The following is a 16,701-nucleotide window of genomic DNA, read 5'->3' on the forward strand; positions in this document are numbered from 1 at the left end:
TCTACATAATTTAGTGTCATCTGCGAAAATTTACACTGTGCTTTCCAGTCCCTCACCTAGGTCATTAATGAATATATTAAACAGCAATGGCCCAAGTACTGAGCCCTGCGGTATTCCACTGAGTACTGAAGCCCATTTAGAGTACATCCCATTAACCCCCACTCGCTGTTCCTTTTTAAACAGCCAATTACTCACCCAAGTACAGATAGTATTTTACACCCCAAGCTCTCTTAGTTTGAGGATTAGTCTCATGTGTGGATCTTTGTCAGAAGCCTTAGAGAAGTCTAAAAATATCACATCCACTGCATGACCCTTATCAATATTATCGCTCAATTTCTCGTAGAAGCTTATTAAGTTAGTTTGACATAACCTGTCCTTCACAACTCTATGTTGATTCCTAGTAATAACCTTGGTATCCAAGTACTCTAGAGTGCTATCCCTTAATATAGATGTCAAGCTAACTGGTCTGTAGTTCCTGGGGAGCGTTTTAATACCCTTTTTAAATATTTGGTCTACCTCTGCTATACGCCAGTCCTTTGGTATAATTCCTGATCTAATTGACTCGCTGAAGATCAAATATAGAGGTTTCGATATCTCTACGTTGAGTTCCATAAGAACCCTGGGGTGGAGTCCATCCGGCCCAGGAGATTTATTTATCTAAATTTTACTCAGTCTCTCCCGGATTACTCCCTCGTTTAAGCAAGTTTCAAGCAATGGGTCATTATTATTATTTATGTTATGCTCTATTCTTATCAACCTGTCCTCTTTCGTGAATACTGATGAAAATAATTTATTAAATAAATCTGCTTTTTCCCCTATCATCATTAATCAAGACATCCAGCTTTCCCTTTAAGGGCCCAATATTTTCCCTTTTCAACCTTTTACCGTTTATATACTTAAATAACTTTTTCGGGTTTGTTTTACTCTCCTTTGCGATTTTGTTTTTCATTTTCTATTTTAGCTGCTCTAATCGCTTTTTTGCATTTATTGTTACATTCCTTGTAGAACTGGAATGATTCCACTTTTCCATCAGACTTAAATGCTTTGAAAGCACGCCTCTTTTTATCCATTTGTTCCTTGACTTTTTTATTAAGCCACATCGGTTTGGATTTCCTACTTCTGTTTTTGTTGACTTTGGGAATATATAAATTAGTGTACTTATTGAGCGGAGTTTTAAAAATGTCCCACATTTCAGCAGTATTCTTACCATGAAATGCAATTTCCCAATTAATCTCCTTCATTGCTTTTTTGAGCAATGTGAAATTTGCTTTCCTAAAGTTAAAAATCTTGGTTAAACCCTTATATTGTTGTTTTTGAAAGCTGATATCGAATGTGATCATATTGTGATCGATATTTCCTAGGGTCCTCCCCTACTTTAGTATTTGTTATTATTTCCTCATTATTTGTTAGTACTAGGTCCAGTATAGCCCCTTGCCTAGTTGGCTCCTCAATTACCTGTGACAAGTAGTCAATTACCTGTGACATTCATTTCCATAAAGTAGTGTACCGGCCATGTTGTGTTTTGTCATTTACTAAGCAGTGCACCCAGTCTGTGAAATCACGATTCCCACAGGAGGTGGGATTAGTGGTGGGGGAGGCTTCCTATTAAAGCAATGGGGAAACCTGGGTAGAAGTACAGTAATCTCAGTGTCATAAAGATAACACTCTCGTAATTGAAAAGCCACACTTGTATATTTGTGTACTAAGTAGCACCTAGAGTGTTTTTCTAATTTTTTTATTTTATGTGTGTGTGCATGTCTGAGACTGTATACGAAGTATGACAGAACTTCTTTTGGCAAAATTAGAAAAAAAACTGGATGGTAATTTTTACATGAATATACAGTACATGTGTGTCCTTTTCGGGAATCTATCTCTAGCTCACGGGCATGATAACCATCAAAAATACCACTATGACAAGACAGCTATGCAGACAGGTGACTGACACCTGCAGTGACATACATGTAGCAATGTTGCTCATTGTAATACTTGCTGTGTGTCCCAACTCAATTACTGAATATAATGTTTTTTTTTATTTTACTTTTAGAGAGCTGTGTTGAATTCTGATCTGTGCTTATCTTTGGCTCAGTGTCTCCAATGCACACAATCTACAGATGTGTCCTCTCACATCCTTGCTGCAGTCACGCTAAACAGCCCTTGAAGTCTCACCATGCTGGCGGCGGAACTTGGTAGTGCAGATCGTCTTTTTTTTCTGCAGAAATGCGTCTTAGGCGCAAAGTAATGTACTAGGACGCACAAGCAGCTTCTGTTGATTAAAATTATATGCATCATGCCTATATTCTTTGTGTAATAGTGGCTCTATCTGCATCCGAAATATAACGTTGGTGTTTTTCAGGTAAACACTGTAGCAGAGCATGATGTATGCAAATACAGTCGCAGTCGCACACAGAATATGCTGCATATCATTTTAATCAGCAGAAGTAGCTTGTGCTTCCTATTACATTACTTTGCGTCTAAGACACATTTTCGTGGAAAAAATGCAAAAAAATACAATCAGCGCTACAGAGTCCCGCCACAAGTATTGTGACTTCAAGGGCTGTTTAGCATGACTTGATGCATGATTTACTAATTAAGCCCAGCGTTCATTAGTAAATCATGGTATCAATGCGTCTGTGACACCTGCACATCACTGCCGAAATGACAGTCCAGGAATTGAGAGCCCACTGCGTAAAAATATGCCTCCTTCATTTATAGTACGCTATACACTTCAAGTTCCTGATTGACTCTTTCGATCTAACCGCTGGTCTGTATGTATAGCATTACAGTTGTCACTGGCATTTGCCAGGGCTCGCTAAAAGTACACTATTACAGTACGATTACTGTACTGTATATCCATCTCCTGCTATTCACTCTACAGTACTGGATTAGTGGAGCATTAGCCACCCAATTGTGAAGATGTGTATTGCATGCTGTGTATGTTGTCGCACCTCAACGTGCCTTAATACAAGACACCTCAACAACCTGAGCTATAGCTAAGGCGCGACAGAAACTAAGTTTAGGTGGAGAAACTGCATTGATGAGAGAGGCTCCATCTGTAGGTTAGTATGATAAATTTGTCTTTATTATTATTATTATTATTATTATTATTGCTGTTGTTATCCTTTTATATGGCGTCACAAGGGATCCGCAACGCCTATTACATAAACAATGAGCAAACAAGAACACAGTCACAGTTCAAGACAATGTAGGACAGGTATGAAAAACAAGGGGTTAGGTGCCCTCAAAGGGAGTATGGAGCATAAGATAGTGTAAGTAAGAAAAGGAAAGAGGAAAGAAGGCCCTGCTCTTGCAAGCTTACAATCTAAATGGTGAAGGGTTGATATGCTAGGCTGTTTTAGCCCTGCCCTTTTACGGAAGCCCTGCTAAAGCGGCATGCCATTGCCATTTTTTGCTACCACATCGTGTATAGATGCAGTGCGCATATCTATTCACATTAAGGGGATTGGTTGGGGAAAGCCCAGCTGCACACCCTCATTAGTGATTATGGTGACCGGGCATGCCCCCATTTGTGTACGGGGGCAGCACCGTCCCCAATAGTGATCACAATGGGACTGCACCCCCTTTTCGAGAGCGCACCTACTGTCCCCTTACCCTTGTGCCCTGCCCTGTCCTCCTGCTTCCTATCAGTAACACTAATAAATTGTTTGTTTTGCTATTGTGTCCATGTGGGTTATCATTATCATTTATCAACAATATGTAAAATATACAGTATCTCCTAGAAGGTCTGTGATGCTTGTTGTCAGATGGGGTAGGGTGTGGGGGGAGCAGTATTTGCTCCCATCAGCACTGCTAATAGGAGCAGTATGGCTAAGCAATGAAGGCTGGCCTGTTATGATACTGGCAGGCAGTGAACAGACCCCTGTTGGTGTTGGAACTCTATTGTGTTGTATATTGTGGCGCTACACGTTATTGCCCGTTCTCTGAATTGCAATACATAGAGCAGCTGCATGGTGACAAGGGTATTTCTTGTAAACACAGCTTTTACAATTTGCACAAAGTTGCAAAAGATTAGCACAATTTTAGCAAAAAAGTAGTAAATTAAAATTAAGACTGGTATACCCTAGGCTGGCACATGGGCCACCAGCTGTACATCCTTGTATTATGGGTTTAATATTTTTATATTTTTATTTAGAGCTCGATGGAGCAATTCAATTGTTTTTCCATTAGGGCACCCTTTAGTATTGACGCACCTAAAAGCAATGAGTTTAGCTGCTAAACCCATCTAAAGAAGTGATTATGGTGGCCAAACAAAGGACTTTGCACATGTCTCTTCTCGCACCTTAAGATACAGCCAGAAGAAATATCTCCCCCCTCTGCTAACAGACATTTAAAAAGAGCAATAATTAAAACACTCAGTTTTCGTGCATCCTAATGGTATAATGGTATAATGGTATAATGGGGCATACCAATTGAATCGACCCCTAACAATTTTTTATTTTGTTTTTTTTTTTATGTGTGGAGTAAACCAAAATGGGCAGGCCATCTAGCAGAAACACTTAACTTGCAGCTCTATCCTATCCTTTCTCCATATACAAGCTCTAGCCACTGATCCACTGACTGCTCCTTGCCAGATTCTATCTACAGTATAAAAGTATAAAAGGTAGATTACTGTGTATGGAGAATAGCACCAATAAATACAGTAAAGTTGATAACTACCTGTAGGAATTATGGGGTAGATTACTTTTTTTAAATAAGTTATTAGCTAGCCAAAGATATAGAGAAACAATCTTTGTAAAAAATATATTTAATTTGGGTTCTCCAACGTACACAGAAATCCCCACCCGCTCCCTATAATCTGTCTGCCTTTTTTTTTTCAATTTCAGATATGTACAGTACATAAACTGTGTTTCAGGCACAACATTTTTACAAACATTGTAAAAAAAATACATTCCGACTATGGGGTATATGCAATTTTGGTCAAATTCCGGCTGGATTTCGACCGTTTTTGAATTTGACACAATTCGACAGTCAAAACCCTCCTGCCGCGACCTGAATTCGACATATTCAATAAATAACGGATTCGATGGTCCCGCTGTCGAAAAATGTACCAATTGACGAATAGTGGGCGGCCTGGATTCAACTTCATGGACGGCACAAAAGTGTTAAAAAAATTGTGAAAAAAATTGCGTGGAGTCCCCCCTCCTAAGCATAACCAGCCTCGGGCTCTTTGAGCCGGTCCTGGTTGTAAAAATACGGGGGGAAAAATGACAGGGGTTCCCCCGTATTTTAACAACCAGCACCAGGCTCTGCTTCCGGTCCTGGTGCAAAAAATACGGGGGACAAAAGACGTAGGGGTCCCCCGTATTTTTCACACCAGCACTGGGCTCCACTAGCGAGAGAGATAATGCCACAGCCGGGGGACACTTTTATATAGGTCCCTGCGGCCGTGGCATTAAATCCCCAACTAGGCCGGGGTACCCTGGAGGAGTGGGGACCCCTTAAATCAAGGGGTCCCCCCCTCAGGCCATGATGTTAGCATGTATGTAATAGTTATACTATCACTGTGTGTGTATTGTTTTTATTTGGGTATTTTTTTTGTAGTAGAACTACAGGTACCAGCGGGCCCGTTTCCCCCCGTATGCTGGTACTTGTGGTTCTCCAAGTACCAGCTTGCAGGGGGAGGCTTGCTGGGACTTGTAGTTCTGCTACAAAAAACAATATTATTATTTTTTGACACATGGCTATCAGCCCCCCCCCCCCCCCCCCCCCATCCGCCGCCCTTGCATGAGGGGGACAGCCTCGGGCTTTGGGTGGGTGGTGGGGGGACCCCTTGATGTAAGGGGTCCCCACTCCTCCAGGGTACCCCGGCCAGGGGTGACTAGTTGGGGATTTAATGCCACGGCCGCAGGGACCTATTTAAAAGTGTCCCCCGGCTGTGGCATTATCTCTCTCGCTAGTAGAGCCCGGTGCTGGTGTGAAAAATACGGGGGAACCCTACGTCTTTTGTCCCCCGTATTTTTACAACCAGGACTGGCTCAAAGAGCCCGAGGCTGGTTATGCTTAGGAGGGGGGACCCCACACATTTTTTTCCGGAATTTTAAAACTTTCACACCCCTTCCAACCTAAAAACATGCACTGATCTCTTCATGTTATTGGCGTTAGTAAAAAAAATATATATATTCTTTTAAAAAATCGATAAAATAATACTTGTGGCTCCTAAGGACAATACAAGTAGATAATCCCTTCTAATAGAAATAGAGCACAAAAAAATTCAGGTTTTAAATTTTTTTATTAGATCACGACAGGAAAATGAGGCGGAATGAAATTGACGAAATGACTGTCGAAAAGCACTGTTGTTTGATCGACAATCTTCAATTGAATATACTTTTGACGAAAAACCGCATATAAACATTGCAGACATGTCGAATTGAAAAAAAGTCGAATTGCCAAAAGTCGAAAATGAAAAGGCAGGTTTTTTGTCGATAAGTACTGTATTGCATTGTCGAATCCAATTCGACAGGTTTTTGGTGTAGAAAATGACCTGTATTTTCGACATTTTCGGCAATTCGACCGCAATTGCATATACCCATATGGGTCTAAAGGGGGTTACCTGCGGAGAGATGTTTACTTTAATTCTAAGCAACTTGCTTAGAAATTAAGCACACATCTCTCCGTGTGTATGCCCCATAGTAATAGACATGCGCAGTCCCGCGCGCCGCTATCGCTGACTCTAGATTGGCCTGCCTGCAGGTACAATATAGTTAGATCGCTTATTTCACCGCTGGTGTTGTAACTTTTGAACCATAACTACTATTTCAAATCTGTTTGCAGCAATTAACTTTTCGGCAAATTCTGATGATGTTTACTATGTTACATGACCCCCTTTCCATTTAAAAAAAACGGATTTAGATTCAAGATGGCCGATTTCAAGATGGCGCCTATGTTCGGTACATACCCTAAAAGATAGCCCACCTAACTTATACTAGTGATGTGCACCGGAAATTTTTCGGGTTTTGGATTCCGTTCCGCGGCCTTGTTTTGGATTCGGACACGTTTTGGCAAAACCTCCCTGACATTTTTTGGTCTGATTCGGGTGTGTTTTGGATTCTGGTGTTTTTTTTTTTTTTTTACAAAAAACCCCTCTAAAACAGCTTAAATCATATAATTTGGGGGTCATTTTGATCCCATAGTATTATTAACCTCAATAACCATAATTTACACTCATTTTCAGTCTATTCTGAACACCTCACACCTCACAATATTATTTTTAGTACTAAAATTTGCACCGAGGTCGCTGGATGGCTAAGCTAAGCGACACAAGTGGCCGACACATACACCTGGCCCACCTAGGAGTGGCACTGCAGTGTCAGGCAGGATGGCACTTCAAAAAAATAGTCCCCAAACAGCACATGATGCAAAGAAAAAAAGAGGCGCACCAAGGTCGCTGTGTGACTAAGCTAAGCGACACAAGTGGCCGACACAAACACCTGGCCCATCTAGGAGTGGCAATGCACTGTCCTCCTACTATATATACTGCGCACAACAACTAAAATGCACCACAGGTATGGATGGATAGTATACTTGACGACACAGAGGTAGGTAGAGCAGTGGCCTTCCGTACCGTACTGCTATATATACTTGTGGTCACTGTCAGCAAACTGCAAAACAAAAATGCACCACAGGTATAGAATCTAGATGGATAGTATGCTTGACGACACAGAGGTAGGTAGAGCAGTGGCCTTCCATACCGTACTGCTATATATACTGGTGGTCACTGTCCGCAAACTGCAAAACTAAAATGCGCCACAGGTATAGAATCTAGATGGATAGTATACTTGACGACACAGAGGTAGGTAGAGCAGTGGCCTTCCGTACCGTACTGCTATATATACTGGTGGTCACTGTCAGCAAACTGCACTGTAATCCTATATAATACTGCTGGTCCCCAGTCCCCACAATAAAGCAGTGTGAGCACAGATATATGCAGCACACTGAGCACAGATATGGAGCGTTTTTCAGGCAGACAACGTATAATACTGGTGGTCACTGATCAGTAAAACTCTGCACTGTACTCTTCCTATATAATATACTGGTGCTCCCCAGTCCCCACAATTAAGCAATAAGCACAAATATTTGCATCAACATTAATAAACGGAGAGGACGCCAGCCACGTCCTCTCCCTAACATTTCCAATGTACGAGTGAAAATGGCGGCGACGCGCGGCTGCTTATATAGAATCCGAATCTCGCGAGAATCCGACAGCGGGATGATGACGTTCGTGCGCGCTCGGGTTAACCGAGCCATACGGGAGAATTCGAGTATGCCTCGGACCCGTGTAAAATGGGTGAAGTTCGGGGGGGTTCGGTTTCCGAGGAACCGAACCCGCTCATCACTAACTTATACCTTAATTAAGTATTCAGTTTTCCCATTTCCTGCACAGTTTTTGAAACAAAAGGGTGTACTGCGACTTTTGAATCACCCTGTAGTATACATCTATTCATAGTATAGCTGCTGACCAAATCCAATTTAAAACGTCAAGTCTTGCTTCATTAATTTCTTTTGCTGTTTTAAATCCATTGGTCAAAGACGCCAATATTGGCAGCTTTGAAAACCCGTTGATTAGGGAGTATGCCTCCAGGTCTGAAATGTTGAATGGGATACAGTTGTTGCTGTGTCTCCCTTTTAGCAAATGTACTGTCCTAGCATGAGTTTAATGACATTTTTTGCTTTGTCAATTTTATAGTAACATAGTAACATAGTATCTGAGGTTGAAAAAAGACAATTGTCCATCGAGTTCAACCTATTTGTGGTGTCCTATGCATGATGATTTGACTAAAATTTCTGACTGATGCTGCTGTCAGCCATTGCATTTTATCCCTATTTATAGTAACTATAATGCATGACTATGCACCATACCCCTGGATATCCTTTTCCAATAGGAATTTATCTAACCCATTCTTAAAGGTGTTGACAGATTCCGCCATTACAACTCCCTCGGGCAGGGAATTCCAAACACGTATTGTCCTTACCGTGAAAAAGCCTTTACGCCGTATTGTGCGGAATCTCCTCTCCTCTAACCTGAGCGAGTGTCCACGAGTCCTCTGTGTTGATCTAACCAAAAACAGGTCCCGCGCAAGCTCTGTGTATTGTCCCCTTATATATTTGTAGATGTTGATCATATCCCCTCTTAGTCTCCGCTTTTGCAATGTAAACATGCCTAGTCTTTCAAGCCTTTCCTTGTATTCCATCGTCTCCATGCCCTTAATTAGTTTGGTCGCCCTCCTCTGTACCTTTTCAAGCTCCAGGATATCCTTTTTGTAGTACGGTGCCCAGAACTGTACACAGTATTCAAGGTGTGGCCTCACTAGTGATTTATATAACGGGAGTATAATACTCTCGTCCCTAGCATCAATACCCCGTTTTATGCATGCTAATATCTTATTAGCCTTCTTTGCTGCAGTCCTACTTTGGATACTACTTCTTAGCTTGCTATCTATGAGGACACCTAAGTCCTTTTCCAGTACAGAATCCCCTAATTTTACCCCATTTAGTAGGTAGGTGTAATTTTTGTTCTTGTTACAACAGTGCATTACCTTACACTTGTCTGTGTTGAAGCGCATTCTCCATTTGGCTGCCCATGCTTCTAATTTAACTAAGTCGTTCTGAAGAGACTCGGCATCCTCCTCTGTATTTATAGCCTTACATAATTTGGTATCATCTGCAAAAATTGACACCATGCTCTCTAGACCTTCTGTTAGGTCGTTAATGAAAATATTGAACAATAGCGGTCCTAATACTGAGCCTTGCGGCACACCACTTAACACTTCAGTCCAAGTTGAAAAAGATCCATTAACCACAACGCGCTGCTTCCTATTATCTAACCAGTTTTTGACCCAAGTGCATATTGTGCTTCCTAGCCCTGATTCTTGTAGCTTGTATATAAGTCTCATGTGTGGTACAGTATCGAACGCTTTGGCAAAGTCTAAAAAGATTACATCCACGTCTTTATCCTGATCTAGGTTTGCGCTTACTGTTTCATAAAAGCCAAGTAAGTTGGTTTGACATGATCTGTCCTTCATAAACCCATGTTGATTCCTTTTAATGACCTTATTGGTTTCAAGGAACTTCTGAATACTATCTCTTAGAATACCTTCCAATACTTTCCCCACTATAGATGTAAGACTAACTGGTCTATAATTACCTGGTTCAGCTTTACTTCCCTTTTTGAATATAGGCACTACTTCCGCTATACGCCAGTCTTTGGGAACCATACCTGATATAACTGAATCCTCAAAGATCAAAGATAGCGGTTTTGCCAGTTCAGAGTGAAGCTCCATTAGAACCCTTGGATGAATACCATCGGGCCCTGGTGATTTATTAATCTTTAAATGTTTTAATCGGTCACAGACTACTTCCTCGCTTAAATAAGTACCTATCAGTGTGATATTGTCATTATTGAGATTGTGTGTCAGTCCCTGAATTGGGTCCTCTCTAGTGAATACTGTTGAAAAAAACTAATTTAGTGTGTCCGCTATGTCATTATCATTTTTGCTTAAGACTCCCAACTTGTCTTTCAAAGGGCCTATACTCTCCTTTTTTAATCTCTTGCTATTAATGTATTTAAAGAATTTTTTGGGATTCACTTTGCTTTCCTTTGCTATTAGTTTTTCAGTTTCTACTTTAGCCGCTCTTATTTCCTTTTTGCAATTTTTGTTACATACCTTATAGTGCTGAAATGACTCTGCATCCCCGTCAGATTTGTATTTTTTAAATGCTCGCCTTTTCTTGCCCATAAGTTCCTTAATCTTTTTGTTAAGCCACATCGGTTTATGATTTTTATTCCCTTTTTTGCTACTCATAGGAATATATTTGAGTGTATATTTAGCTAGCAGGAATTTTAGTACCTCCCATTTCTCCGTAGTATTTTTTCCTAAAAACAAACCTTCCCATTCAATATCCCTGAAAAATACCATCATCATTTCAAAGTTGGCTTTGCTAAAGTTTAAAGTCCTAGTTGAGCCAGTATAGGGCTGTTTGTAGAAACTGATATTGAATGTGACCATATTGTGGTCGCTGTTTCCTATGGGTTCCCCTACTATAATACCCGATACCAAATCCTGATTGTTTGTTAATACCAGGTCTAAGATTGCATTGTACCTAGTTGGTTCCTCAATTAGTTGGACTAGGTAGTTATCATTTAGTGTGTTTAAAAACATACTGCCCCTAGCAGTATCACATGAATCGTTTTTCCAGTTTATCTCTGGATAGTTAAAATCTCCCATCACTACTATGTCTCCTACTCCTGCTGCTTTTTCAATTTGCTTTAGTAACAATTCATCATCAGATGCGTTGATACCAGGCGGCCTATAGCATACACCCAATACTAACTTTTTTGTTCCTTTTTCCCCGCATGCAATTTCTACCCATAATGTCTCAACAGTGTCTACAGTCCCCTCCTGAAGATCTTCCCATATATTAGGTTTTAAAAACGGCTTTACGTACAGACACACCCCTCCACCCTTTTTATTTAGTCTGTCTCTCCTAAACAGTGTATAGCCCTCTAGATTGACTGTCCAATCATGAGATTCATCCCACCAAGTTTCAGTAATGCCTATAATATCATACTGTTTGCTTGCTGCAAGTATTTCTAGTTCACCCTTTTTACCAGTAATGCTTCTGGCGTTTACATACATACAACTAAGATAAGTATTTTCCCTTGCGTTAGGGACATCTTTCACCTTATGTGGCAAGGATGACCTGTAATCGTCATTGGTTAGTGCTTTGGTAAAATCCCTTTTAGTACCCATGTTAGTAACCTTACTGCCTGCTCTTACCCTCCCCCCAACTTCTCCCCCATTTCGATTACTACCGCCGTCCCCACTATTCTCGCTGCATGACCCGTAGTTTCTAGCTAAACCCTCCCCCCAGGCTCCTAGTTTAAAATCTCCTCCAACCTTCTAACCATCGTTCCCCCCAGCACCGCTGCCCCCTCCTCAGTCAGGTGCAATCCGTCATGACAAAAGAGATGGCGCCTGACTGAGAAGTCCGACCAGTGTTCCAGGAACACAAACCCCTCTTTCCTGCACCAATCCCTAAGCCACACATTTACCTCCCTAATCTCCCTCTGCCTCCCTGGACTAGCGCGTGGCACGGGTAATAATTCCGAGAATATTACCTTAGATGTCCTTGCCTTCAGTTTCTTTCCTAAGTCCCTATAGTCTTTCTTAAGGACATCCCACCTTCCGCTAACTTTGTCATTGGTGCCAACGTGCACCAAGACCGCCGGGTCTTTGCCAGCCCCTCCCAACAATCTATCTACCCGGTCCGCGATTATCTGTTATGCTGTAAAAGTGGTGACAATAGCTGTCGCTTAATTTTGAAAATAATACATACATTGTTAAGTAAGTAAGCTCTTTAATTACTCAAAATTCTAAGAAATAGCCTTTATTGATGATGTCAACACATTGTCTGTTTACATTTTAACTGGGAAGCGGTCACCATACCGCTAGTCGGGATCCTGGATGTCACAATGCTGACACCGGAATCCCGGCTAAAGGGGAAATGCCGACACCGGAATTCTGCGCTACAGGCTTTCCTCCCTCTGTGGGTGTCAACGACACCCATAGAGGGAAAATACGTCCTGTGGCGAGCGAGTCAAACCATTGTGCCCACAGCATGGCAAGCACAGCGAGCCCGCAAGGGGCTTTCTAGCACTCGCCCCGCTGCCGGCATACCCGTGGCCCGGTTCCCGCTGTTATACTGGCGGTCAGTATCCTGGTTGCCGGTTTTACGTACTGATCCCTTTTAACTATGTCAATCCTAATCGACTTAATGACTACATCACTGTATTTTGTGTTTTATTTTCTATATGGTGTCACATGTAAGTTAGCTGAAGATGGCCTTTGGGTTCCAGTTTTCTTAAATCTTGTTGATGGTTGAAACCTAAAAATTAGGTGTATTTCTTTACAAAGCCTTTCCACATATAAAAAGAACCAGAGGTAAAATGTCCAGTAATTGTGCTGATCTAATTTTGCTCAAGCAAATTTCACCATGTTTCTTCCAGGTGCTGGTGGTGGTCACAAACCACATGAAGGCCCAGGAGAAATGGGGAAGCCTGTTGTTCTTCCTAAAGAGGACCAAGAGAAGATGAAGGAAATGTTTAAAATTAATCAATTCAATTTAATGGCTAGTGAGATGATAGCACTCAACAGATCTTTACCTGATGTCCGGCTAGAAGGGTGAGTGCGTTTCATTGTATATTATCCTAAAATCTGTGTATTATTGGAAAGGAAACTATTTTGAGAAAATGGTCTGCATAATACTCATTAGGTATTAATTGATATTACCAAAAGAGACAGTGTTGCCTGAAAATTGATAAGTCCATTCTTTAAAACAAGTATATTTAGTATAATTATGATTCAGCAGTAAAGATAAATGTCAGTTATTAAGAACTGATTTTCTTTTTGTAAACATTTTTTAAATCCAAATGTTTTTGTTAAACATTTAGTTCATTGGGGGTTATTCAGGTTTGTTAGCAAACCAATAAAGTTAGCAGTTGGGCAAAACCATGTGCACTGCAGGTGAGGCAGATATAACATGTGAGGAGAGATTTAGATTTGGGTGGATTATATTGTTTCTGTGCAGGGTAAATACTGTCTGCTTAATTTCTACACTGCAGTTTAGAATGTAGTTTTAACATACCCCACCCAAATCTAAATCACTCTGCACATGTTACATCTGCCCCACCTGAAGTGCACATGGTTTTGCTCAATTGCTAGTTTTTTTTTGTTTACTAACAAACCTGAATAAGGCCCATTGTTCCGTGTTCTCCAATATCTTAAAAGCAAAAAAAAGTGGTAAAAATTATGGAAATGTAAAATAGTTTCTCTAACGTCCTAGTGGATGCTGGGGACTCCGTAAGGACCATGGGGAATAGACGGGCTCCGCAGGAGACTGGGCACTCTAAAGAAAGATTCAGTACTATCTGGTGTGCACTGGCTCCTCCCTCTATACCCTTCCTCCAGACCTCAGTTAGAATATGTGCCCGGCCAGAGCTGGGTGCTCCTAGTGGGCTCTCCTGAGCTTGCTAGAAAATAAAGTATTTTTGTCAGGTTTTTTTATTTTCAGAGAGCTTCTGCTGGCAACAGACTCTCTGCTACGTGGGACTGAGGGGAGAGAAGCAAACCTACTCACTGCAGCTAAGTTGCGCTTCTTAGGCTACTGGACACCATTAGCTCCAGAGGGATCGAACACAGGTACCTAACCTTGATCGTCCGTTCCCGGAGCCGCGCCGCCGTCCCCCTCGCAGAGCCAGAAGTACAGAAGCAGCAGATGCAAGAAGACATCGAAATCGGCGGCAGAAGACTCCTGTCTTCACTTAAGGTAGCGCACAGCACTGCAGCTGTGCGCCATTGCTCCTGCAGCACACCCACACACTCCGGTCACTGTAGGGCGCAGGGGGGGGCGCAGGGGGGGGGGGGGGGCGGCGGGCAGCAATTAAGATACCTGATGGCAAAAGTATACATATATACAGTCAGGCACTGTATATATGTGCGAGCCGTCGCCATTTTTACACATGAGAAGCTGGACAGAAGCCCGCCGCTGAGGGGGCGGGGCCTTCTTCCTCAGCACACCAGCACCATTTTCTCTTCACAGCTCCGCTGGAAGGACGCTCCCCAGGCTCTCCCTTGCAGTATACAGGTGCAATAGAGGGTAAAAAAGAGAGGGGGGGCACATAAATTTAGGCGCAGATATATATAATATATATATATATATATATATATATATATATAAACACAGCAGCTACTGGGTAAACACTAAGGTACAGTGTAATCCCTGGGTTATATAGCGCTGGGGTGTGTGCTGGCATACTCTCTCTCTGTCTCCCCCTCCCCAAAAGCCTTTGTGGGGTCCTGTCCTCAGTCAGAGCGTTCCCTGTATGTGTGCGGTGTGTACGTATGCCTGTGTCGACATGTTTGATGAGGAAGGATACGTGGAGGCAGAACAAGTGCAAACAGATGTGGTGTCGCCCCCGACCGGGCCGACACCTGATTGGATGGATATGTGGAAGGTGTTAAATGATAATGTAAGCTCCTTACATAACAGATTGGATAGAGCTGTAGCCTTGGGACAGTCGGGGCCTCAACCCATGCCTGCTCCCACAGCGCAGGGGCCGTCAGGGTCTCAAAAGCGCCCAATATCCCAGTTAGTTGACACAGATGTCGACACAGAATCTGATTCCAGTGTCGATGACGATGATGCAAAGTTGCAGCCTAAAATGACTAAAGCCATCCGCTACATGATTGTGGCAATGAAGGATGTATTAGACATTTCTGAGGAAAATCCTGTCCCTGACAAGAGGATTTATATGTATGGGGAGAAAAAGCAAGAAGTGACTGTTCCCCCGTCACATGAATTAAATGAATTATGTGAAAAAGCATGGGATTCCCCTGATAGGAAGGTAGTAATTTCCAAGAGATTTCTGATGGCGTATCCTTTCCCTCCAACGGACAGGTTACGCTGGGAATCCTCCCCCAGGGTAGACAAGGCGTTGACACGCTTGTCTAAGAAGGTGGCCCTGCCGTCTCAAGATACGGCTGCCCTAAAGGATCCTGCGGATAGAATGCAGGAAGCTAGCCTGAAGTCTGTTTACACACATTCTGGTACGCTGTTGAGGCCAGCAATTGCTTCGGCCTGGATGTGTAGTGCTATAGCAGCATGGACGGATACTCTGTCGGAGGAGTTAGATACCCTGGGAAGGGACTCTGTTCCAATGACCCTGGCGCATATCAAGGACGCTGTCCTATATATGCAGGATGCCCAGAGGGACATTTGCCTGCTGGGCTCTAGAGTAAACGCAATGTCCATTTCTGCCAGAAGGGTCTTATGGACTCGGCAATGGACAGGGGATACCGACTCTAAAAATCACATGGAGGTTTTACCTTATAAGAGTGAGGAATTGTTTGGGGACGGTCTCTCAGACCTAGTTTCCACAGCTACGGCTGGGAAGTGAAATTTCTTGCCTTATGTCCCTCCACAGCCTAAGAAAGCACCGTTTTACCAAATGCAGTCCTTTCGTTCGCAAAAGAGCAAGAAAGTCAGAGGTGCATCTTTTCTTGCCAGAAGCAGGGGTAAAGGAAAGAGGCTGCACCACGCAGCTAGTTCCCAGGAACAAAAGTCCTCCCCGGCTTCCACTAAATCCACCGCATGACGCTGGGGCTCCACAGGCGGAGCCAGGAGCGGTGGGGGCGCGTCTCCGACATTTCAGCCACCAGTGGGTTCGCTCACAGGTGGATCCTTGGGCTATACAAGTTGTGTCTCAGGGATACCAGCTGGAATTCGAGGTGACGCCCCCTCACCGTTGCCTAAAATCGGCCTTGCCAGCTTCCCCCATGGAAAGGGAGGTAGTGCTGGCAGCAATTCACAAGCTATACCTCCAGAAGGTGGTCGTAAAGGTTCCTCTCCTTCCACAGGGAAGGGGTTACTATTCCACAATGTTTGTAGTACAGAAACCGGACGGTTCGTCAGACCCATCTTGAATTTAAAATCCCTGAACATTTATCTGAAGAAATTCAAGTTCAAAATGGAATCGCTCAGAGCGGTCATTGCAAGCCTGGAAGAGGGGGATTTTATGGTGTCTCTGGACATCAAGGATGCTTACTTGCATGTCCCCATTTATCCACCTCATCAGGAGTACCTCAGGTTTGTGGTACAGGACTGTCATTACCAATTCCAGACGTTGCC

General features: G+C 42.7%; 1 protein-coding gene across 3 annotated transcripts in view; it reads left to right on the top strand.

The window, feature by feature from the left end:
* GALNT1 (polypeptide N-acetylgalactosaminyltransferase 1) overlaps positions 1-16,701 on the top strand; it is a 673,496-nt gene that overhangs the window by 194,023 nt on the left and 462,772 nt on the right. For all 3 annotated transcript variants that reach the window (XM_063922716.1, XM_063922715.1, XM_063922717.1), the window contains one exon: positions 13,022-13,196. In XM_063922716.1, the coding sequence (XP_063778786.1) occupies positions 13,022-13,196 (175 nt within the window). The remainder of the gene's footprint in view (positions 1-13,021; positions 13,197-16,701) is intronic.

The sequence above is a fragment of the Pseudophryne corroboree genome, chromosome 5 (assembly GCF_028390025.1).
Source record: "Pseudophryne corroboree isolate aPseCor3 chromosome 5, aPseCor3.hap2, whole genome shotgun sequence".
Classification (NCBI taxonomy): Eukaryota; Metazoa; Chordata; class Amphibia; order Anura; family Myobatrachidae; genus Pseudophryne; species Pseudophryne corroboree.